Consider the following 26,041-nt stretch of genomic DNA (forward strand, 5'->3'; position numbering starts at 1 on the left):
TTCAGACAAATGATTGGTCGTTAGGGTCGGTGACTGTGCTGCAACTACAAAGATAAAATCATTTAGCCCACTCTGTAACTTTAGCTTGGCAATGTATTCAGGGGTATTTCTCAATTGTTTTACTCACATTCGTCTGCTCTGACGACCCCTTTGCTGGGTAATAGTATAATAAGGATATTGGCCAGTAGTCAAGATGGCAGCAGGGAGGAGACATCGAGGGAATAAGATCAACGGTCTCCTGCACAGCAGAGTTGCAGTTTGTCAGTGATACATCTTGCATCAAAGTGTGTGATACTGTAATACAATAATAATAATAATAATAAATGCAAGATGTCTGCCCAACATGGAGTATTCCTCACCTAACCCAATCACATGCCTCCATGACCCAAACCACCAGAAAGGGGAAGGTAAGTGAATGTAGAGTAAGTGAGTGCACACACAGGAGCAGCAGCAATTAACACTGTCACAGGTATATATATATATATAATACACAAAAGCCATGAATATCCTGTAAATTATATCCTTATAAACGGTGAGTTCTGATGTCATCAGTTATAAACGGTGAGTTCTGATGTCATTTCTGTCACATGACTCACTGAAATTTGTGTATTATAATAAATAAAGTACCCCAGTTGTAAAATATGAGGATATTAGAAGTTACCTCGGAGTTCCATGACCTGTATAAAAACACTCGGCCTTCGGCCTCGTACTTTATTCACTATATATTGGTCCAAGGAGTCGTATCGGTACTTACGAATTAAGGTGTTAAATCGCCTGGGTGCAAGTACTATAACATGTTTAACGTTCAATTTGTCAAAAATACCACACTCACAGGACTTAAAGGAAAACTATACCCCAAAATGAACACTTAAGCAACAGATTATTATTATTATTATTTATAAAAGAATATTAAAGAATCTGACCAAACAATAGATCAGATTCAATAGAAACACTCCAGTACTTCAAGGGAATTGATGTCAGTTGTCTAACATGGCTGTACGGTGACTTCTAATATCCTTATCATTTACAGTAGGGGGTACATTATCCCTTATAATACATGAGTGATACTCAGAGTTCCCTGTATAACTCAGCCTGCAGCCTTGTGCCTTTATATGGTCACAGAACAACCCCTCAGTGACTTCTAATATCCTTATCATTTACAGTAGGGGGTACATTATCCCTTATAATACATGAGTGATACTCCGAGTTCCCTGTATAACTCAGCCTGCAGCCTTGTGCCTTTATATGGTCACAGAACAACCCCTCAGTGACTTCTAATATCCTTATCATTTACAGTAGGGGGTACATTATCCCTTATAATACATGAGTGATACTCAGAGTTCCCTGTATAACTCAGCCTGCAGCCTTGTGCCTTTATATGGTCACAGAACAACCCTCAGTGACTTCTAATATCCTTATCATTTACAGTAGGGGGTACATTATCCCTTATAATACATGAGTGATAGTCAGAGTTCCCTGTATAACTCGGCCTGCAGCCTTGTGTCTTTATATGGTCACAGAACAACCCCTCAGTGACTTCTAATATCCTTATCATTTACAGTAGGGGGTACATTATCCCTTATAATACATGAGTGATACTCAGAGTTCCCTGTATAACTCAGCCTGCAGCCTTGTGCCTTTATATGGTCACAGAACAACCCCTCAGTGACTTCTAATATCCTTATCATTTACAGTAGGGGGTACATTATCCCTTATAATACATGAGTGATACTCAGAGTTCCCTGTATAACTCAGCCTGCAGCCTTGTGCCTTTATATGGTCACAGTGACTTCTAATATCCTTATCATTTACAGTAGGGGGTACATTATCCCTTATATTACATGAGTGATACTCAGAGTTCCCTGTATAACTCAGCCTGCAGCCTTGTGCCTTTATATGGTCACAGGAGGGGGGAGACAGCTGTTAGTGCACTACAGTTCCCAGCATCCTCCATAAGGCAATTAGTTGGTCAGATGTTCAGGTGCCAGAAATAATGAGCTGTAACTTGGCCTGTGGCTGAGGTTTGGGGTCTGTTTATCACCTTGAATAAAAAGTGGAGTAAAACATTACTGGAGAGCCCAGAGTAACCAATCAGCAAATAGATTTCAACAGGAACAAAAGCAAAGATCTGATTGGTTCCTGTGAGTGACATCACTGGTAATGTTTTGCACTTTTTACTTAGACCTCATTGTGTGAGGGGAGAAATAACTGGAACAACTGTGTCTCCAACTAATCATTAGGAACAACAGGGCAAATCTGCCCACTAATATAATGGCACTAATGTCTCACCACAAACGGCTCAGCTGCAAAACTCAGCAGCGATTCTATTGGCTCGAAAAGACAGTGGGCTGAACCAAATTGTTCTGTGGGAGGGGACTGAAATCCCTGCCTGGGGCGGGAGTAAAAGATTTTAGCAACTCCCCCCACACATTGTCTGGTCAGAGCCTCGATGTGAGGAGACTTACTGAGGAAAAGACTGGGAATTGTCCCCTGCTGCTCCCTGTAACTCCCTGCAACTCCCTGCTCCTGTGTCCCTCACATTCCCATCCCCTGTACTCACATCTCCAGCCTCATCTACTGGGTAAGTCATTTTCCCTCCTCCTCCTCCTGTACTGTCTGTGGGACTGGGGCTTAATCCTGCTGCAGGGACTGATAGAGAGGGGAGACTGGGGGTTAATCCTGCTGCAGGGACTGATAGAGAGGGGAGACTGGGGCTTAATCCTGCTGCAGGGACTGATAGAGAGGGGAGACTGGGGGTTAATCCTGCTGTAGGACTGAATAGAGAGGGGGACTGGGGGTTAATCCTGCTGCAGGGACTGATAGAGAGGGGAGACTGGGGGTTAATCCTGCTGCAGGGGACTGATAGATGAGGGGAGACTGGGGGTTAACCTGCTGCAGGGACTGATAGAGAGGGAGACTGGGGCTTTAATCCTGCTGCAGGGACTGATAGAGAGGGGAGACTGGGGTTAATCCTGCTGCAAGGGACTGATAGAGAGGGGAGACTGGGGCTTAATCCTGCTGCAGGGACTGATAGAGAGGGGAGACTGGGGGTTAATCCTGCTGCAGGGACTGATAGAGAGGGGAGAACTGGGGTTAATCCTGCTGCAGGGACTGATAGAGGAGGGGAGACTGGGGGTTAATCCCGCTGGCAGGGACTGATAGAGAGGGGAGACTGGGGGCTTAATCCTGCCTGGCAGGGACCTGATAGAGAGGGGAGACTGGGGGTAGAGGGGAGATGGGGCTTAATCCTGCTGCAGGGACTGATAGAGAGGGGAGACTGGGGGTTAATCCTGCTGCAGGACTGATAGAGAGGGAGACTGGGGTTAATCCTGCTGCAGGGACTGAATAGAGAGGGAGACTGGGGTTTAATCCTGCTGCAGGGACTGATAGAGAGGGAGACTGGGGGTTAATCCTGCTGCAGGGACTGATAGAGAGGGGAGACTGGGGGTTAATCTGCTGCAGGGACTGATAGAGAGGGGAGACTGGGGGTTAATCCTTGCTGCAGGACTGATAGAGAGGGGAGACTGGGGTTAATCTGCTGCAGGGACTGATAGAGAGGGGAGACTGGGGTTAATCCTGCTGCAGGGACTGATAGAGAGGGGAGACTGGGGGTTAATCCTGCTGCAGGGACTGATAGAGAGGGGGAGACTGGGGGTTAATCCTGCCTGCAGGACTGATAGAGAGGGGAGACTGGGGGGTTAATCCTGCTGCAGGGACCTGATAGAGAGGGGAGACTGGGGTTAATCCTGCTGCAGGGACTGGATAGAGAGGGGAGACTAGGGTTAATCCTGCTGCAGGGACTGATAGAGAGGGGAGACTGGGGGGTTAATCCTGCTGCAGGGACTGATAGAGAGGGGAGACTGGGGGTTAATCCTGCTGCAGGGCTGATAGAGAGGGGAGACTGGGGTTAATCCTGCTGGCAGGGACTGATAGAGAGGGGAGACTGGGGGTTAATCCTGCTGCAGGGACTGATAGAGAGGGGAGACTGTGGGACTGGGGGATAAACTGGTCCCAGTACAACATGTATTTATTGTAGTGATATGAGAGGGGGGATCCCCACAGGCAGCTTTATATGGTGGGTTTGTGTTCCTTGCTGTCAGGTTCTCCAGAGATGGAAACAAGGAGGTTAGAGGGGAAATGGGAGAATGAAGAGCCCGGACACTGAGGATCCTCTGGACACAATAAAAGAGGGAAATGGATCCGGTTCCTGGGGCCGGTGAGTAACGTTTGTGTAGGACACATGTGGTTACACAGAGCTCAGCTTTTGCTGGAGGGACAGGAGGGGTTAAACCCCAGCAGGAGGTTCTGCCCTACAGACATAATTCCCAGTAGAATTCCTTACTCCCAGCTTTACATGACACTGCCCATTACTTACTGGCAGGTTCCCCAGAGGCACAAGCAGAAATGTTACAGATAAAGACAGAGAAAGAAGAACTGGACTGTGGAGATGATCAGAACCCAAAGGAAAGCTCAGCAGTTCCACTTACTAATGGGGGTAAGCAGTCAGTATTCATTAGTGTTCAGTTATTTACAGGGAGACTCTTCTGTGGTTCCTTACTCCCAGCTTTACTCACCCCTGTCTCTTCCTTACTCCCAGCTTTACTCACCCCTGTCTCTTCCTTACTCCCAGCTTTACTCACCCCTGTCTCTTCCTTACTCCCAGCTTTACTCACCCCTGTCTCTTCCTTACTCCCAGCTTTACTCACCCCTGTCTCTTCCTTACTCCCAGCTTTACTCACCCCTGTCTCTTCCTTACTTCCAGCTTTACTCACCCCTGTCTCTTCCTTACTCCCAGCTTTACTCACCCCTGTCTCTTCCTTACTCCCAGCTTTACTTACCCCTGTCTCTTCCTTACTCCCAGCTTTACTCACCCCTGTCTCTTCCTTACTCCCAGCTTTACTCACTCCTGTCTCTTCCTTACTCCCAGCTTTACTCACCCCTGTCTCTTCCTTTCTCCCAGCTTTCCAGATAAAGATAGAGAAGGAAGAACTGGACTCAGAAGATCACCAGAACCCAATGGGAATCTTGTCCATCCCAGTTAGTGATTTGGGTAAGTAGGAGGGATTGTGCTGTTAACTTTGGCATTAAATTGAGGGAAACTGGAGATATGGCTCAGGCTGGAGGATATATTTACATTTATCTGAAGGTGAACAGTTACTTTAGTGCCTTTGTAATCTCCATCTGGAGAGGGACATTAAAGGGGTGGTTCACCTTTAAGTTAACTTTCAGTATGTTCGAGCAGGGCTTATTCTAAGGAATTTTGCTATTGTACTTTTTTTTAATTATCTTGGCTTTGAAAAAGCCAACATCTTGATCTACTAGTTTTTATTACAGTTTTTGAATAATTTGCTTTCCTCTTCTGCTTTCAAATGGGGGTCACTGACCCATCTAAAAAACAAACGCTCTGTAAGGCTACAAATGTATTGTTATTGCTACTTTTTATTCCTCCTCTTTCTATTCAGGCCTCTCCTATTCATATCCCAGTCTCTCATTCAAATCAATGCATGGTTGCTAGGGGAATTTGGACCCTAGCAACCAGATGGCTGACATTGCAAACTGGAGAGCTACTAAATAATTTAAAAACCACAAATAATAAAAAATGAAAACCAATTGCAAATTGTCTCAGAATATCCCTCTCCACATCATACTAACAGTTAATTTAAAGGTGAACAATCTCTTTGAAGTTGATTCCAAGATATTAGCGAATCTCTAGGGGTAAGTGATGGAACTATAACACTGCACAGCCCAGAGGAGCGACTTTCTAATTCTCTTTATTTCATATTCCTGCTCTTTCCCATTGAGATACAGAGGGACAGATTGGACCAGCTGACTGCAAATGATTGGATCAGGCCAATATTGGGCATTTCGGGGATAGACCTGCTTGTGTGGATTTTTAATTATATGTCCAGCTTTACTTCATTTGTGTGAAAGGGGAACTATTGCAAAAATTAAAATATATAAATATTCTGTAGTGTTTCTGTAATAATCAAGTTTATCTTCACTATTCCTCTCTCAGCATCTGTTTCTCTTCATTCTCTCTTCATGCAGCAGTTGGGTGTCAGATATTCACTGACAGTTAGATCCAATATATCTTATAGGAGGGGCTCCTTTTGCCTAGAAGATGTATTAGAGGTCACTCTATTAAACTCACCAGACATCATGTCTCTCTACATGCAGAATTTGTGCAAAAGGCAGTTATTTTGTTAGATTTTGTTTGTACTGGAATCAGTTATTTGAGTGAGATCTAATACATCTTCTAGGCAAAAGGAGCCCCCCTATAAGATATATTGGATCTAACTGTCAATGAATATCTGACACCCAACTGCTGCATGAAGAGAGAATGAAGAGAAACAGATGCTGAGAGAGGAATAGTGAAGATAAACTTGATTATTTCAGAAACACTACAGAATATTTAATTGTTTGTATTTAGAAAGTTTCTTATTTCTGATGAATATTACATTTTCATGATAGTTCACAAAAGTGCCCATTTTGGCACGAAACGCGTTGGGCTAATGCATGTCCTAATAAAGGTTCAATAGCTTCCCCATAGGGAGGTTCAAGTGGGGCAATAATTAGCATTTTGATTTCTGTTATCAGATCAGAGCGACTTGACCAGTGGAAATTGCTGTCAGACATCCAGACGGCACCCGGGTGCCACATACGCAGTCACGGAGTCGATACAGGGCACTGGAGTATTTAGGGGACAGGCACAACAGCCAGGAAAGACTGACTCAGAGTCTGACACTCTATATGAGGAGTGCGGTGCAAGGCCGGACTTTATTTGCTGTGCTTGTGGTGACAACATCTCAGCCAATGAGGCGCAAGCACATCTAATGACTTGCACTTGTTCAAGCGACACATGTACCGGAGCAGAACCATTGACGTGTAACATGTATGAGAACTGCCATAAAGAGGCTCCGGATGGAGAGAAACCATACAGGTGCATGAAATGCAGCAGAATGTTTTCCCATAAGGGCAGCTTGCGGGCACATGAGAAAACGCACATGGAGCAGGTGCCATATCCGTGTACAGAGTGCGGCAAAGTCTTTTTTCGTAAGGGCACCTTCCTGGCACACATGAGAATCCACACGGCCGAAAATCCCTTTACATGTCCAGAATGTGGCAAGAGGTTTTCCCAAAAGAGTAATCTGCTGGCACACGAGAGGATTCACACGGGGGAAAAACCATTCACATGTATGGAGTGCTCCAAAAGCTTTACTGTTAAGAGCAGCCTTTTGTCCCACCAGAGGGTGCACACGGGGGAGAAACCCTACACCTGCACCCAATGCAACAAACAGTTTTCTCACAGCGCTCAGCTTCGAGCACATATCAGCACTCACACGGGCGTAGACCCATTCCCATGCACCGAATGCAGCAAGACTTTCTCTCTAAAACACAAACTCATCAAGCACCAGAGAATTCACACAGGGGAGAAACCATTCATCTGCACAGAATGCGGCAAAGGCTTTTCTACTAAAGACAAACTTCAGAAACACCAGAGAAATCACACTGGGGAGAAACCATTCATGTGCACCGACTGTGGGAAAAGCTTCACTTTGAAGGACAGACTCGACAAACACCGGAGAATTCACACTGGAGAAAAACCTTTCCAATGTCTGGAATGTGGGAAGAGTTTCTCTGTTAAGCACGGGCTTCTGAAACACCAGAGATCTCACACGGGGGAGAAACCCTACGCCTGCAGCGAGTGCCAGAAAACCTTTGCTCACAAGACTACACTTATGGTACATGAGAGAATTCACACAGGAGAGAGACCTTATGAATGTAACGACTGTGGGAAGAGATTCATTCATAGCACCAACCTGAACTGCCACCAGAAAATCCACTCCGGGGAGAAACCATTCACCTGCACAGAATGCGGCAAAAGCTTCTCTTTGAAGAACAAACTTGTCAGACACCAAAAAATTCACAAATAGCGAGGCATAAAGGAATACATTCTAAACACTAGGGGGCACATTTATCAAGGGTCAAATTTCGAATTCATGTCAGTTTTTCTCAAACCTCCCATAAACTCGAAATTCGACCATTCCAAATTTATTGTAAAAATCTAGTTTTTTAAACTCGGATGAATAGGATTGACCAGAAAAATGGGAGAGGTCCTGGGATCAATTTGGAGTTTTTCCAGAAATTCAAGGTTTTGAGTTTTTTAAATTCAAATCGAATACGATTCTAGGTTTTTCTCCGAAGGCTGCAGACAACTCCAATTTGATCTCTGGACCTTTACCATTGACTTAAACAGCAATTTCGGCAGCTTTTAGGTGGCGTATAGCCGAATTTGAGTTCTTAAAGGGCCAGTGTATGATCTCGAAAATCTAATTCAAATTTTTTGAAAAACTCGAGTTGAATTTGACAGTTTTGACAATAAATAACTCAATTCGACCCTTGATAAATCTGCCCCTAGGAGATGTATGAAAATCATATCATGCTAAAGGGGAAGCTGCACCTCAAAAATGTTATTGTGCTGATATTCTGCACCAAGAACAAAATAAACTGCTGTACACAAATAAATAAAGTTATCTCGTTAATGGTATTCCCATGAACTAAGCACAATCCATAAATGTATGGTGCTAAATCAGAATGTTCCAGAAACTGGTGAAATATATATAACTCCCCTAACTGACCTTCAGACTGCGCCCCCTTAGCTCATAACAAGGTTACAGATATATAGAAACATTGGGGTGTCACCCTGCTATAGTTCCAGTGGTACCCAGGGTACAAATAAACACTCACCCCAAATCTCCCCCTAACTGACCTTCAGACTGGGCCCCCTTAGCTCATAACAAGGTTACAGATATATAGAAACATTGGGGTGTCACCCTGCTATAGTTCCAGGGGTACCCAGGGTACAAATAATCACTCACCCCAAATCTCCCCCTAACTGACCTTCAGACTGGGCCCCCTTAGCTCATAACAAGGTTACAGATATATAGAAACATTGGGGTGTCACCCTGCTATAGTTCCAGTGGTACCCAGGGCACAAATAAACACTCACCCCAAATCTCCCCCTAACTGACCTTCAGACTGGGCCCCCTTAGCTCATAACAAGGTTACAGATATATAGAAACATTGGGGTGTCACCCTGCTATAGTTCCAGTGGTACCCAGGGCACAAATAAACACTCACCCCAAATCTCCCCCTAACTGACCTTCAGACTTGGCCCCCTTAGCTCATAACAAGGTTACAGATATATAGAAACATTGGGGTGTCACCCTGCTATAGTTCCAGGGGTACCCAGGGTACAAATAATCACTCACCCCAAATCTCCCCCTAACTGACCTTCAGACTGGGCCCCCTTAGCTCATAACAAGGTTACAGATATATAGAAACATTGGGGTGTCACCCTGCTATAGTTCCAGTGGTACCCAGGGCACAAATAAACACTCACCCCAAATCTCCCCCTAACTGACCTTCAGACTGGGCCCCCTTAGCTCATAACAAGGTTACAGATATATAGAAACATTGGGGTAACAGTCATCCTGCTATAGTTCCAGGGGTACCCAGGGTACAAATAAGCACTCACCCCAAATCTCCCCCTAACTGACCTTCAGACTGGGCCCCCTTAGCTCATAACAAGGTTACAGATATATAGAAACATTGGGGTGTCACCCTGCTATAGTTCCAGTGGTACCCAGGGCACAAATAAACACTCACCCCAAATCTCCCCCTAACTGACCTTCAGACTGGGCCCCCTTAGCTCATAACAAGGTTACAGATATATAGAAACATTGGGGTAACAGTCACCCTGCTATAGTTCCAGGGGTACCCAGGGTACAAATAATCACTCACCCCAAATCTCCCCCTAACTGACCTTCGGACTGGGCCCCCTTAGCTCATAACAAGGTTACAGATATATAGAAACATTGGGGTAACAGTCACCCTGCTATAGTTCCAGGGGTACCCAGGGTACAAATAAGCACTCACCCCAAATCTCCCCCTAACTGACCTTCAGACTGGGCCCCCTTAGCTCATAACAAGGTTACAGATATATAGAAACATTGGGGTGTCACCCTGCTATAGTTCCAGGGGTACCCAGGGTACAAATAAGCACTCACCCCAAATCTCCCCTAACTGACCTTCAGACTGGGCCCCCTTAGCTCATAACAAGGTTACAGATATATAGAAACATTGGGGTGTCACCCTGCTATAGTTCCAGGGGTACCCAGGGTACAAATAAACACTCACCCCAAATCTCTCCCTAACTGACCTTCAGACTGGGCCCCCTTAGCCCATAACAAGGTTACAGATATATAGAAACATTGGGGTGTCACCCTGCTATAGTTCCAGGGGTACCAGGGTACAAATAAACACTCACCCCAAATCTCCCCCTAACTGACCTTCAGACTGAGCCCCCTTAGCTCATAACAAGGTTACAGATATATAGAAACATTGGGGTGTCACCCTGCTACAGTTCCAGGGGTACCCTTGGATCTTAGTATGAAACATATTCAGTTCTTTATTGGGGAGACTGACATTTCAGGGTGCACTCAGGCCTTTATTAAAGTCAATAAACCCAACAAACGGTGCCAAAATAAACAGACAGTGGTGGGAAGGAGACGTGAGACACAGGTGATGACATCAGCAAACAGTTACTATAACAACGTGAGTAGCTCGTTACTATACCTCATTAATTGACCCGGGTCCCGTTAGCTATGCTGATCTTGGATCCGGTTGTATTGGGTTTATATACACTGTGTAATACTAACTGTTAGTAAAGGTAGAAAAAAAAGTAAAAGTAGTTGAATACATAGAAGCAGATGAAATAAAAAGTGAAAAACAAAAGGATAATTTTCAATATGAAGTTAAAGGGGAAGTTCACCTTCAAGTAAACTTTTACTAAGATTATAGAATGTCTAATTATAAGCAACCTTTCTATTGGGTTTTATTACTTATTTTTGAGTTTTTTAATTATTTACCTTCTTCCTCTGACTCTTTCCAGCTTACTGATCCCATTTAAAAAAAACAAATCCCATTTAATGCTACAAATGTATTGTTATTGCTACTATTTATTACTCGTTTTTCTATTCAGGCCTCTCCTATTCATATTCCGGTCTCTTTTTTTTAAAAAAAAAAAGTACGTGGTTGCTAGGGTAATTTAGACCCTAGCAACCAGATGGCTGACACACTGTCTCCAGTTTGCACTAAACTGGAGAGCTGCTGAATAAAAAGTTAAATAACTCAAAAAAAAAAAAAAATGAAAACCAATTGCAAATTGTCTCAGAATATCACCCCCTACATCATACTAAAATGTGACTCAAAGGTGAACAACCCCTTAAATATGAGCTACATATGACCACTGCTATGTGGGCTTTATATTTCCATAGTAATTTGACCTGATAGGGTTCTATTCACAATTTTTAACAAAAAGTAGCATGGACGGTATTATAGGGCTGAGACCTGTGATATCTACCCTTTGTGATCCTAATTGTTACCCTTACTGGCACCTCATAATGGGAGTTGTGCCATTATATTCTGCTCTATATCCTTACAAAGATCCGTAGGGGCTGCTGGGAGTTGGAGTCCTTCCCTCCTTTAGAACATTATGAAGGCTCCTTCTCTCCCAAGTGAGTTGGGTCATTACCCTCACATACTGGTTACTAGTATAACCATCACATAACTAATCTCTGCCTTATTTCTTACAGTTACCCAGTTTGATTTTCTTTTGTTTCTTTCACCTTTTACTTAATTAGTTACTGTATTTCCCCTTTATCAGTTGGGTGCTGCCACGCTAGTGATGTGAGGGCCCCCCTGTTTGCGGGTGGTGGGCAGGTCCGGGTCGAGCTCTTCTTACTGTTCTCCCCGCCCGCCACCTTACACTCACGGCTTCCGCTTTTATAGCCGCGTGCCTGCTTGCCCCGCCCCTTTTGTGACATCAGCGGGGCGGGTTTATAAAAGGAACCCACAAGTCAGGTTTTACCCAACCTGCACATCACTATACCACTCATCAATGGAGAAAAAATAATAACAGATAAGTGGAATTGTTAAAAAGGCACATTTATGAAAAGAAACATTTAACACAGTATCACATTGTATATAAATACCAGTACAACTGAATCCTAGATCAGCAAACTAATGGTCCTGCGCGGGTCCATTTTCTGGGACCCGCAACCCACATTCTTACCCACTACCCGACCTGCAAGTAACTTATCCACAATCTGTACCCACATTCTTACCCGCTTGGACCCGCTACCCGACCCGCAAGTACCTTATCCACAACCCGGACCCGCTGACCATCAACAATCAGGAAATGCTGTCATTGTAAACTGGAAGTGACATCATTGTACATAGGCGTGATCAGAAAAAAGGAGTAAGAATCGATATTGAGAAGACCCACGTCTATACCCGCGCCCGGAGCGTCTACCCGCAACCCAGCATTGCCCACTGCAGGACTCTAACTAACGGGACCCTGGTCAGTGAATGAGGTTTAGTAACGAGCTCCTCACATTCTTATGGTAATAACGTTTGCTGATGTCATCACCACTGTCTATTTTTGGCATTATTTGATGGGTTTAATGACTATGAGAAAGGCCTGAGCTCGGGCAGAAACTTCAGTCTCCCCATAAAGAACTGAAGAAGTTTCACACTAAAGGTGAAGGCCATACACAGGGAGATGTCGCCAAACGAGTGGATCTCTCCCCGATTTGCCCAAATTGAGGAGGGAAATATCAGGCTCATCCGATCCTGGGCCTTAGGGTCCAACGATCGGATCAGAATGGAGGCAATACAGGCGGTCGGATTGTATCAATGAACAGATGTGGCCGCGATCCAACGGGATTTATAACCCTGCCCGATCGACATGTAGCCAACTGTCAGCCAGATATTGATGGGGGGAAGCCTGCCGGAGGGCCCCACACATGGCAGCTCTTTTCAGTCCGTGTATGGGGGCCTTTAGACCTGAGCTGTGTGGACTTGGCTGACTGCATATCTGCTCTATGGACTGCACCCAGGCAATAAGAACATATACTGTATGTGAGTGACCCTACACACCCTATACCCGTTTCTATACCACTTTGTGTATTACAGACAATTGCACAGCGGGGGGTTGTAAGTCACAGCTCTGTGGGTTCATTACCTCCTGCAGTTCTGTGTCTCTCCCTCTCTGCCTCACACAGGCCTGTTCATATAATAATGTTCCCTGTAGAGACTACAGCCTTCATGTTCCATTTGTTCTCTAGGTACAGGGTGCTGGGCTGAGCTGTATTTTAACACTGATTGGCTGAAGGCACTCTGTATAGCTGCTGTCGCCCATCTTAGTGGCTCAGTGGCCTGTCAGTCATCCGTGGGGGCGGATGCCTGTCTGCAATAATGCCCAGGTTATTTCTTGCCAAGTAAGTGACCCAGATGAGCAATGCCCTCCCCCGAGGGGTCTCACCACTGACCCAGGATGCATTTCTTCTTCCTGAGAGCCACCAACTCGCTATAGGGAGGTATAGGGTTGCCACCTCACCCCTTTTAAACCAAACACATATGGAATCCCCGGCCTGTGTGGCTAATTATCAATTCATTTAGATGCATGGCTGCACATAATTCAGTACAGTCTGCAGCATGCATCTAAATGAATTGCTAATTAGCCACACAGGCCGGGGATTCCATATGTGTTTGGTTTAAAAGGAGTGAGGAGGCAACTCTAGCAGAGGTGCGGGGCAGTTCTACTATTTTACTGAACTGAACTGCCCGTAAGTACAATAAATCCCCCAAATGGATCCTGCTTGGGGAGTTACAGTTCTGCTCATAGGGTTGTTTATAGTGTGGCCCCAGTCTGTGTGGTCCCTGTGAGACATAGGGGCAAATTCACTAAGATTCGTAGTTGCGCCAGGCGTAACTTCACAGCACTTCGCCAGGCGTAGTTTCGCCAGCGCTTCGCAAATTCACTAAAATCCGAAGTTGCGCTCAGGAGTAGCGTAATGTTGCGAAGTTGCGCTAGCATTGATTCGCTAAGCGAAGCGAAGTTACGCTAGCGATGGTTAATTTGCATATGGCGCCAAATTTAAATTTCAATGGAGGAATACGTAGAATCACTACAAATGCCTAGAAAACCTTCAAATCAGCAAATAAAATTGTTATTTTGCCCTACACATGTGCCCACTGTCTAGGTAAGTTGCCATGAGTCAGGAAATGTAGGGGGGAAGGAGGGGAGCCCCAAAAAAATTTGCGATCTTTTTCAGCCTATCACCCATAATGTAGAAAACACGGCAGCGTTTTTTGGGACTTTAAATTTTGACTTTTTTTGAAACAATCCCTATCTACTCTATTGCGCTTCGCCTGGTCTGAGGTGGCGAAGGAAGTCTGGCGTAAAAGGTAGCGTTCAGTACACTGCGCACATTAGTGAATTTGCGTAGTTACGTCCGTAGCGATAATTCGCCAGGCGTTAGGGTGCGAAGTAACACTAGCGTTCGTTAGTGAATTTGCGCAGTAACGAAAATGCCAAACGCTAGAGAAGTAACGCTAGCGTTCGACGCTTAGTGAATTTGCCCCAAAGAGTTTATAGCAGCTCACAGGGAAAGTGGGAGAAGTAGGCAGCCATTTTGTTTATCATTAATGTAACTGAGACACTTGTGCTATTCGGAGATCACACATGGTGAGTGTCAGCAGTTGTGTGAGAGGAGAGACAGGACGGTACATAATCACACGCTGTACATGTATGTAACTATTCATATGAACACGTAGGAGCTGCCACACTGCTTGTGCCTCACTTCTGCCCTGTGGCCACATACAGTAAGTACAGACACATCACCCAGCACTAGACTGACATTATATTCCAGTCAATAAAACATGCAGTTCTTTCATAACCAGAATTACTCACTTTCATTTACATTTCTGAAACTTCAGGAACACAACAAACAAATTGTGACACAGATTATTACATTTACACTGGGGTTTTGCCTGAGTCATTCAGCTCCATCTGCAGCATTTCATCTCAAGCTCTCCTGACTAGAATCTGCCCACCAACAATATGGAGTGTCTGTGTAACAGGAACAACTCTAATCAGGAAGTTGCATTCTCATTGGTCTGTCCGCTAAACTGAAACAAGCTCATTGGCTAAGGGGCGGATCTGCCTTCACAGAGGGAGGGGTGAGAGATCTTTGTGCTTCTCTCTCTACCCAGACCTGATAGAGGGAAAGGCTGAACCTTCCTGTAACTACTTCCTGTTTCCTGTGTCCCTGGGCTGCTGGGAAATTGATTTTCCCTCTTCCTCCTCCTACTGCTCCTGTACTGTCTGTGAGACTGGGGGTTAATCCTGCTGCAGGGACTGATAGAGAGGGGAGACTGGGGGTTAATCCTGCTGCAGGGACTGATAGAGAGGGGAGACTGGGGGTTAATCCTGCTGCAGGGACTGATAGAGAGGAGAGACTGGGGGTTAATCCTGCTGCAGGGACTGATAGAGAGGGGAGACTGGGGGTTAATCCTGCTGCAGGGACTGATAGAGAGGGGAGACTGGGGGTTAATCCTGCTGCAGGGACTGATAGAGAGGGGAGACTGGGGGTTAATCCTGCTGCAGGGACTGATAGAGAGGGGAGACTGGGGGTTAATCCTGCTGCAGGGACTGATAGAGAGGGGAGACTGGGGGTTAATCCTGCTGCAGGGACTGATAGAGAGGGGAGACTGGGGGTTAATCCTGCTGCAGGGACTGATAGAGAGGGGAGACTGTGGGACTGGGGGATAAACTGGTCCCAGTACAACATGTATTTATTGTAGTGATATGAGAGGGGGGATCCCCACAGGCAGCTTTATATGGTGGGTTTGTGTTCCTTGCTGTCAGGTTCTCCAGAGATGGAAACAAGGAGGTTAGAGGGGAAATGGGAGAATGAAGAGCCGGACACTGAGGATCCTCTGGACACAATAAAGAGGGAAATGGATCCCGTTCCTGGGGCCGGTGAGTAACGTTTCTCTATTAATAGGATTTCATGGCACTTCCTTACTCCCAGTCAGGTCTGGACTGGGAGTCAAAATAGGCCCTGGCATTCCAATACAGAGAGCCCCCACCAGGCCATGAATTAGTGACTTTCTATGGCAGCCCCTCTGGCATTTGCCAGAACCCACAGATTGCCAGTCCAGGCCTGCTCCCAGCTTTACTCACCCCTGTCTCTTCCTTACTCCAAGCTTTACTCACCCCTGTCTCTTCCTTACTCCCAGCTTTACTCACCCCTGTCTCTTCCTTACTCCCAGCTTTACTCGCCCCTGTCTCTTCCTTACTCCCAGCTTTACTCACCCCTGTCTCTTCCTTACTCCCAGCTTTACTCACCCCTGTCTCTTCCTTACTGGCAGCTTCCCCAGAGGAGGAACTGGAAATATTACAGATAAAGATAAAGGAGGAAGAACCAGACCCTGAAGATCATCTGAACCCAAATGATAGACCTGTGGTTCCATTTAAGTATCTGGGTAAGTAACCAGTATTCATTTAATTTTAGATAGAGAGATGCACCTCTGCTTTATACTGGATAATGGGGTTTGTTACTCATATATATTTGCACAACTGTTTCTCTTCCTTACTCCCAGCTTTACTCACCCCTGACTCTTCCTTACTCCCAGCTTTACTCACCCCTGTCTCTTCCTTACTCCCAGCTTTACTCACCCCTGTCTCTTCTTTACTCCCAGCTTTACTCACCCCTGTCTCTTCCTTACTCCCAGCTTTACTCACTCCTGTCTCTTCCTTACTCCCAGCTTTACTCACCCCTGTCTCTTCCTTACTCCCGGCTTTACTCACCCCTGTCTCTTCCTTACTCCCAGCTTTACTCACCCCTGTCTCTTCCTTACTGGCAGCTTCCCCATTGGCTGAATCAGAAATATTACAGATAAAGATAAAGGAGGAAGAATCAGATCCTGAAGATCATGTGACCCCAGTGGAAAGTTCAGCAGTACCAGTTAGTGATGGGGGTAAGTAGTCAGGGAGTGTGTGTGTAACACTGATACCAAGTATATAACTGGGGTACTTTCACTGATCGATTATTCAACTACAAACGCACACCCTGGCCCTCCTGGAACTTGAGTCCCTGGTGCCCAGCAAATGGGGGATCGGCAAACCCCTCAACAATGCAAGGAAAAAGTTCACTGGCACAACTGTAATGCTGCAGGGTGAGACCCTTGCCTTAAATTTATTTAGTGCGGCATGCAACGTTTCTGGGACAACCAATGCTTGATGAAGGGGATGTCCCAGAAACGTTGCATGCCACACTAAATAAATTTAAGGCAAGGGTCTCACCCTGCAGCATTACCTGTGTGCCAGTGAACTTTTTTCTGTACATTCACTGATCACCATTCAGTGTAATGAATTACAGGAGATACCTGGGATGAGATAAAAAGTTCAGTGCTCTGGGCTGGTGAGTTTTGTTAAAGAATGGGACACCCAGCACAGCTTAGAAAGTGAGTAAATAGAATAAATGGGGTGCTTAACAACTCGGCACCCCCAGTGATTTTAGATTTGTTCTGCTTTAATTACAGTACAGAACCCCTCAGCGACTCTTAATTTTACAGTAGGGGGTACATTATCCCTTATAATACATGAGTGATACTCAAGAGTTCCCTGTATAACTCAGCCTGCAGCCTCGTGCCTTTATATGGTCACAGAACAACCCCTCAGTGACTTCTAATATCCTTATCATTTACAGTAGGGGGTACATTATCCCTTATAATACATGAGTGATACTCAGAGTTCCCTGTATAACTCAGCCTGCAGCCTTGTGTCTTTATATGGTCACAGAACAACCCCTCTGTGACTTCTAATATCCTTATCATTTACAGTAGGGGGTACATTATCCCTTATAATACATGAGTGATACTCAGAGTTCCCTGTATAACTCAGCCTGCAGCCTTGTGTCTTTATATGGTCACAGAACAACCCCTCAGTGACTTCTAATATCCTTATCATTTACAGTAGGGGGTACATTATCCCTTATAATACATGAGTGATACTCAGAGTTCCCTGTATAACTCAGCCTGCAGCCTTGTGCCTTTATATGGTCACAGAACAACCCCTCGGTGACTTCTAATATCCTTATCATTTACAGTAGGGGGAACATTATCCCTTATAATACATGAGTGATACTCAGAGTTCCCTGTATAACTCAGCCTGCAGCCTTGTGTCTTTATATGGTCACAGAACAACCCCTCAGTGACTTCTAATATCCTTATCATTTACAGTAGGGGGTACATTATCCCTTATAATACATGAGTGATACTCAGAGTTCCCTGTATAACTCAGCCTGCAGCCTTGTGCCTTTATATGGTCACAGTACAACCCCTCTGTGACTTCTAATATCCTTATAATTTACAGTAGGGGGTACATTATCCCTTATAATACATGAGTGATACTCAGAGTTCCCTGTATAACTCAGCCTGCAGCCTTGTGCCTTTATATGGTCACAGTACAACCCCTCTGTGACTTCTAATATCCTTATAATTTACAGTAGGGGGTACATTATCCCTTATAATACATGAGTGATACTCAGAGTTCCCTGTATAACTCAGCCTGCAGCCTTGTGCCTTTATATGGTCACAGAACAACCCCTCGGTGACTTCTTATATCCTTATCATTTACAGTAGGGGGTACATTATCCCTTATAATACAGGAGTGATACTCAGAGTTCCCTGTATAACTCAGCCTGCAGCCTTGTGCCTTTATATGGTCACAGAACCCCTCAGTGACTTCTAATATCCTTATCATTTACAGTAGGGGGTACATTATCCCTTATAATACATGAGTGATACTCAGAGTTCCCTGTATAACTTAGCCTGTAGCCTTGTGATTTATATTTCCCCTTCAGCTCTCTCCTGTTTGTTGTTATTAGGTGGGAACATGAAGGCTGAGCACAGTTCTGAACTGCCCAAACCAGAGACTGACTGGGAGTCCGGCACAAGATCTGCCGATTGCTTAACAAGCTCTGATGGATCAGGTTTTATCTGCAGTAAATGTGGGGAAACCTTCCCTTTAAATAGTGAAGTCACCCACGTTTGTGGGACACTAGTGAGAACCAACACAGGAGAGACTCCTTTCACTAGTATGGAAGGTGAGGAGAGTTTAATTGACAGAAGGAACCTTCCTGAACATCAGAGAACTCACACAGGGGAGAAACCATTCACCTGTACAGAATGTGGGAAAGGTTTTACTCAGAAGAAAACCCTACGAAACCACAACAAAATTCACACCGGAGAAAGACCTTACTCTTGTTCGGAATGTGGGAAAAGTTTTACTGAAAAAAAGACCCTTCGAGACCACACCAAAATCCACACTGGAGAGAAACCTTTCACTTGTACAGAATGTGGGAAAAGCTTCACTGAAAAGAGTCACCTTCGAAGCCACAACAAAATTCACACGGGAGAGAAACCTTTCACCTGTACTGAATGTGGGAAAAGCTTCACTGAAAAGAGGAACCTTCAACACCACTACAACGTTCACACCGGAGAGAAACCCTTCACCTGCACAGAATGCGGGAAAAGCTTTACTACCAGCAGTAGCCTCTGTAATCACAAGAGAATTCACCGAGAGGAGAGACCTTATTCCTGTTCAGACTGTGGGAAATCGTTCTATGTAAAGAGCCACCTTCTAAACCACCAGAACACTCACACGGGGGAGAAACCATTCAGCTGCACCGAATGTGGCAAATGTTTCACTGAAAAGGGCACCCTGCGCATGCACCAGAAGATTCACACCGGGGAGAAACCATTCACCTGTACAGACTGCGGCAAATGTTTTACTGAAAGGAAAAACCTTCGAAGGCACATAAAGATTCACACCAGAGAGACGCTTTCTCCTGTACACAATGAGGCAAATGTTTTACTGTGACAATCCAACAATACCTGCCTGGGTAATAGCGACAGCGTAGATGGTTAGCTGGTGGGTTCTGTTTGCATTGCTGACTATAACAGGCACATTTATCAAGGGTCGGATTTAAAATTCATGTGAGTTTTTTAAAATTCCCATAATCTCCCATGAAGTTGAAATTTGACCAATTGAAATTTATTATAAAAATCAAATTTTTTAAACTTGGGTCAATTAAATTAACCCGAAAACTCGAATCCAATTTGATTCGAATTTTAAAAACTCAGTTCAAATTTTTTTCTCTGAAAAAAACTCGAATGTCAGGAAGGCTGCAAACGACTCCTAATTGATCCCTGGATGTCTCCCATTGACTTTAACAGCAATTCGGCAGGTTTTGGGTGGCGAATAGTCGAATTCAAGTTCTTAAAGGGCCACAGTAGGATAAATCTAGAAAATTGAATACGATTTTTTTTCAAATTTGAATAGCTCCCTAGTCAAATTTGACAGTTTTGACCATAAAAAAAACTCGATAATTTGATTTCGAATTTTCTATTGGACCCTTGATAAATCTGCCCCTAAAAGTATATATATGGCTAATACTGGGCATATGTGAAGCCTTTCTGTCCCAACTGGGGGACATACTGAGCCCAACAGATACAGTGTGAAGCTTGTTTCAAGGCCAAAATCTCGTTCCTGAGTCTCACAGCCTAATTCATAGGAACAAGTGCCTTGTAGCACCACCTTTAAACATTCCAATGCTGCTCGGCCGTGTGAGTGCGACCCCTTTACACTAGTAAATAGACTAAGGATTAAGCAATGGATCTGTGGCTCACAAAAACTTTGTTTTTTAAAGGAGACATATTATGTAAAAAACAAGAATGTACCAGTGCATTAAACTTTTTTAGATATAGAAGGAATGTGTTTTAAAAAGTTGTGTTTCTGGTTACTTTAGTGAAAATATCTGCAAAACCCTACTAGCCCCGCCCATCTGTTCCACTTCCTGCTGCCTTCTTTCCCAGGCTGTGTAGGGGACTCAGCTCACTGCACTGTAGGAAAGGGACCAATCAGCAGCTAGCAAGACCTGATAGGGAACTGAAGCCTGTGCTCGCTTGTGTGACTGCAGGGCTGTGATTGGCTGTCCCCCTCCTAATGTGCTTCTGCCAGGGACCATTAGGACACGCCCACCCCTCATTCAAAACACATACATGACTAAAGAACATCTATAGGGAGCACAAATAAAGGGGCTAATTTTGAAGACAATATTAATTTACAGCTAAAAGCAAAACCAACACCATATTAGAGTCCTGAAGTGGGTCGGGTACCCGCAAAAAAATCGGGCACCCTGCGGAATGACGGGAGGACTTTCAGGTGCGGGTATACCCGCGGGTCTCATCTAAATTTCTTATTTTATGTAATATTGTCTGTATATTTACATCACTTGTCTCTGTCCCACCCACTTTTGATGATGTCACTTCCGGTTTGCAGCACCATCACTTCCTGTTTGATGGTGGTCGGCGGGTTGCAGATAAGGCAGTTGCAGGTCCGGGTTGGGTAGCGGATCAAAGTGGCTAAATATGTGGGTTACGGTTCGGGTCGCGGGCTGCAGGTTTGGGTCGGGTCTTAGAAATTGGTTTTGCGCAGGGCTCTACACCAGGTAGTATACATTACTGCATACACAATTAGGGGGGTTTTGTGTATCCTATATGTCTCCTTTAATAATCCTAGACATACAGAACAGTGCAGTGTACATGAAAAGTGGGGTCTCACGAGCAGGAACAGAACCCCCAGGAGACTAGAAAGTGAAGGAACCAGTCTGGGTCTCATCATTGACACTATCCCCCAAATGTAACAAAAGGCACTAAGTTTGCCCAGGAGCAGTAACCCATAGCAACCAATAAGATTTTTGCTTTTAAACAGGTGACCAGCGAATGCTCCCTGCTGACTGGTTGCTATGGGTTACTGCTCCTGGGCAAACTTGATGCTATTTATTGCATAACCCCCTATAATACACAAAAGCCATGAATATCCTGTAAATTATATCCTTATAAACGGTGAGTTCTGATGTCATCAGTTATAAACGGTGAGTTCTGATGTCATTTCTGTCACGTGACTCCCTAAAACTTGTGTATTATAATAAATAAAGTACCCCCAGTTGCAAAATATAAGGATATTAGAAGTTACCTCGGAGTTCCATGACCTGTATAAAAACACTCGGCCTTCGGCCTCGTACTTTTATATGGTCATGAAACTCCTCGGTAACTTATAATATCCTTGTATTTTACAAGAGGGGCTACTTTATTCACTATATATCCTTCAGTAGGGATTTATTAACACTATAGACATGAACGAGTGGCCTGTAATACAGAATCTGTACTTCTAATGTCTCACGGAGAAACCAGAGAGTGTGATATCTATACATCTATATATTGATCTATATGAGTCACTAGTGAATAGAAAGATCAAATTAAGAGCAGGTGTAATGCGAGTAATAATAAATCTATAGTCTTTGAGTACCTGATCCCTCCATGTAGAACTTTTGTGTTCTGTAAATAAGATTCACTATCAAAGAGGAAGGGGTTGTGGGTGAGAAGATACTGAATTCCCTTAAAGGGGTGGATCACTAATAGAATGGCCAATTCTAAGCAACTTTGCAATTGGTCTTCATTATTTATTTTCTAACTTTCAAACAGGGGTCACTGACCCCATCTGAAAAACAAATGCTCTGTAAGGCTACAAATATATTGTTAATGTTACTTTTTATTCCTCCTCTTTCCATTCAGGCCTATTTTATATTCATATTCCAGTCTCTTATTTAAATCGGTGCATGGTTGCTAGGGAAATTTGCACCCTAGCAACCAGATTGCTGAAACTGCAAACTGCTGAATAAAAGGCTAAAAAAGTCAAAAAGCACAAATAATAAAAAATGAAAACCAATTGCAAATTGTCTCAGAATATCCCTCTCTACATCATACAGTTAATTTAAAGGTGAACAACCCCTTTAAGAAGTCCATCAGCCCCAGCGCATGATACAAGAATACGGTGCTGGTGGGTCAGTGGTGGTACAAGTATAGTAACAAATGATGGGGTCATGGGAGGGGAAAAAGCTACAGACTAAAGATGATGGTCTGGTATTTAGGGGTTAGTGATTTTCTTAAAGAACCAATTCCCAGTGCTATAGCATGAGCTTGGGGGGGTGCTCATGTTGTCTGACACAGGAAGGGTTAATTCTGTCTACGGTTAGCCAATTAACTGCTGGGAGTGGCTTTCTTACTAGCTCCTCCTCCCTTTCTGACCAAATTCTGTTAATTTAATTTTTGGAATGAAGCTATTGGTGCACACAATGTTTTCTCCACAGAATTTTTTACTTATCCAACAACCATCTTCCCCTGCCCTTAGGCTCACAGTGTAATGCAACCCCTTCCTCACTAGCGTTCAAGGGGTTGTTTACCTTTAAATTAACATTTAGTATGATGTAGAGAGTGATATTCTGATTGGTTTTCATTTTTTATTATTTGTGGTTTTTAATTAGTTTGCTTTTTATTCAGCAGCTCTCCAGTTTTGCAATTTCAGCACTCTAGTTGCTAGGATCCATATTCCCCTAGCAACCATGCATTGATTTCAATAGGAGACTGGAATATGAATAGGAAAGGCCTCAATAGAAAGGTAAGAATAAAAAGTAGCCATAACAATATATTTGTAGCCTTAGGGTAGAACTACACGGGCGATTTTAAGTGCGATAGCTTCTGTTCCAATGTGCTGAGATGAATCACAGGCGTCACGTCGGATGCGTCTAATCTAAGGTAACGGGAATTTCAGACAATGTCGCTGCGTGAATCCCACACAAGTGTCGGATAAAGACGCAACATGCAGCGTTCGTATCCGACAGTCGTGTCGTGTGGACAATGTCCGACATTCCCATTACTTACCTTAGATTAGACGCATCCGACGTGACGCCTGTGATTCATCTCAGCACATTGGAGCGGAAGCTATCGCACTTAAAATTGCCCATGTAGTTCTATCCTTACGGATCAATTGTTTTTTTTAAGATGGGGTCAGTGACCCCCACTTGAAAGATGGAAATAGTCAGAAAAGTTGCTTAGAATTAGTCATTCTATAACATACTAAAAGTTAACTTAAAGGGCACCTGTTGGGTAAAAATGTTATCCCCAACCAAAGGTGCGGGCTAGTAGTTATTTTATTTTAAAAAATGGCCATGTCCGGTCACTCACATGTGCATAAGCAATTCGGGCAGCTTTTCATTATGCGCATGTGAGTGACCGGACATGGCCATTTTTTAAAATAAAATAACTACTAGCCCGCACCTTTGGTTGGGGATAACATTTTTACCCAACAGGTGCCCTTTAAAGGTGAACAATCCCTTTAAGTGAAGGATTCTGGTAGTTTTAGTCCTTCTTCCACAGTGGGTGATACACAAATTCCTCAGTGGGTGATACTCAGATTCCTCAGTGGGTGACACACAAATTCCTCAGTGGATGATACTCAGATTCCTCAGTGGGTGATACTCAGATTCCTCAGTGGATGATACTCAGATTCCTCAGTGGATGATACTCAGATTCCTCAGTGGATGATACTCAGATTCCTCAGTGGGCGATACTCAGATTCCTCAGTGGCTGATACTCAGATTCCTCATTATCAGATTCCTCAGTGGATGATACTCAGATTCCTCAGTGGATGATACTCAGATTCCTCAGTGGATGATATTCAGATTCCTCAGTGGCTGATACTCAGATTCCTCATTATCAGATTCCTCAGTGGATGATATTCAGATTCCTCAGTGGCTGATACTCAGATTCCTCATTATCAGATTCCTCAGTGGATGATACTCAGATTCCTCAGTGGATGATATTCAGATTCCTCAGTGGCTGATACTCAGATTCCTCATTATCAGATTCCTCAGTGGGCGATACTCAGATTCCTCAGTGGGTGATACTCAGATTCCTCAGTGGATGATACACAAATTCCTCAGTGGGTGATACTCAGATTCCTCAGTGGGTGACACACAAATTCCTCAGTGGGTGATACACAGATTCCTCAATGGATGATACTCAGATTACTCAGTGGGTGATACTCAGATTTCTCAGTGGGTGATACTCAGATTCCTCAGTGGGCGATACTCAGATTCCTCAGTGGGTGATACTCAGATTCCTCAGTGGATGATAGTCAGATTCCTCAGTGGATGATACTCAGATTCCTCAGTGGGTTATACTCAGATTCCTCAGTGGATGATACACAAATTCCTCAGTGGGTGATACTCAGATTCCTCAGTGGGTGACACACAAATTCCTCAGTGGGTGATACACAGATTCCTCAGTGGATGATACTCAGATTACTCAGTGGGTGATACTCAGATTCCTCAGTGGGTGATACTCAGATTCCTCAGTGGATGATACTCAGATTCCTCAGTAGGCGATACTCAGATTCCTCAGTGGATGATAGTCAGATTCCTCAGTGGATGATACTCAGATTCCTCAGTGGGTGATACTCAGATTCCTCAGTGGATGATACACAAATTCCTCAGTGGATGATACACAAATTCCTCAGTGGGTGATACTCAGATTCCTCAGTGGGTGACACACAAATTCCTCAGTGGGTGATACACAGATTCCTCAGTGGATGATACTCAGATTACTCAGTGGGTGATACTCAGATTCCTCAGTGGGTGATACTCAGATTCCTCAGTGGATGATACTCAGATTCCTCAGTAGGCGATACTCAGATTCCTCAGTGGATGATACTCAGATTCCTCAGTGGGCGATACTCAGATTCCTCAGTGGATGATAGTCAGATTCCTCAGTGGATGATACTCAGATTCCTCAGTGGATGATACACAGATTCCTCAGTGGATGATACTCAGATTCCTCAGTGAATGATACTCAGATTCCTCAGTGGATGATACACAGATTCCTCAGTGGAACACTGTCTGTGAGGGAGGGGGTCAGGTGACACTGTGAGCCTAAAGGTGGCCATATACGTAACAATTACGATCTTTCATGGGAAAGATGTTTCCAAGAAAGATTGTTTGTTTCAATACAAATGTGTACAGCTGAATTGTCAGATATACAGGTAGATATAAGGGAGGAAACAATACAATTCTACCTGTATCTGCCGATTCAGCTCTAACAATGGCCGATGTTTGGGTTCCTTCAAAGGCATCCAATCAAAATTTTCCGTCCAGGCCAATTGATGAGCCGACCGATATCCAAGTCTTCTGCCGATATCGGTCGGCTCTTTTCCCACCATACACTCACC

At 44.3% G+C, this 26,041-nt stretch overlaps 2 protein-coding genes across 3 annotated transcripts in view; one reads left to right on the plus strand and one right to left on the minus strand.

Annotated features, from left to right (window-relative positions):
* XB5822523.L (zinc finger protein L homeolog) overlaps nucleotides 1-19,963 on the plus strand; it is a 38,824-nt gene extending 18,861 nt beyond the window's left edge. The window contains 8 exon segments of the mRNA XM_041565682.1: nucleotides 2,365-2,581; nucleotides 4,382-4,495; nucleotides 4,961-5,050; nucleotides 6,598-8,036; nucleotides 15,736-15,889; nucleotides 16,282-16,395; nucleotides 16,777-16,890; nucleotides 18,801-19,963. Coding sequence (XP_041421616.1) covers nucleotides 2,365-2,581; nucleotides 4,382-4,495; nucleotides 4,961-5,050; nucleotides 6,598-8,036; nucleotides 15,736-15,889; nucleotides 16,282-16,395; nucleotides 16,777-16,890; nucleotides 18,801-19,795 — 3,237 coding nt within the window. The 3' untranslated portion in view covers nucleotides 19,796-19,963.
* The window catches only part of LOC108719524 (gastrula zinc finger protein XlCGF57.1-like), a 385,853-nt gene that overhangs the window by 83,722 nt on the left and 276,090 nt on the right, over nucleotides 1-26,041 (minus strand). The gene's annotated exons all lie outside the window — the stretch shown is intronic.

This window comes from Xenopus laevis, chromosome 6L (genome assembly GCF_017654675.1).
Source record: "Xenopus laevis strain J_2021 chromosome 6L, Xenopus_laevis_v10.1, whole genome shotgun sequence".
NCBI lineage: Eukaryota > Metazoa > Chordata > Amphibia > Anura > Pipidae > Xenopus > Xenopus laevis.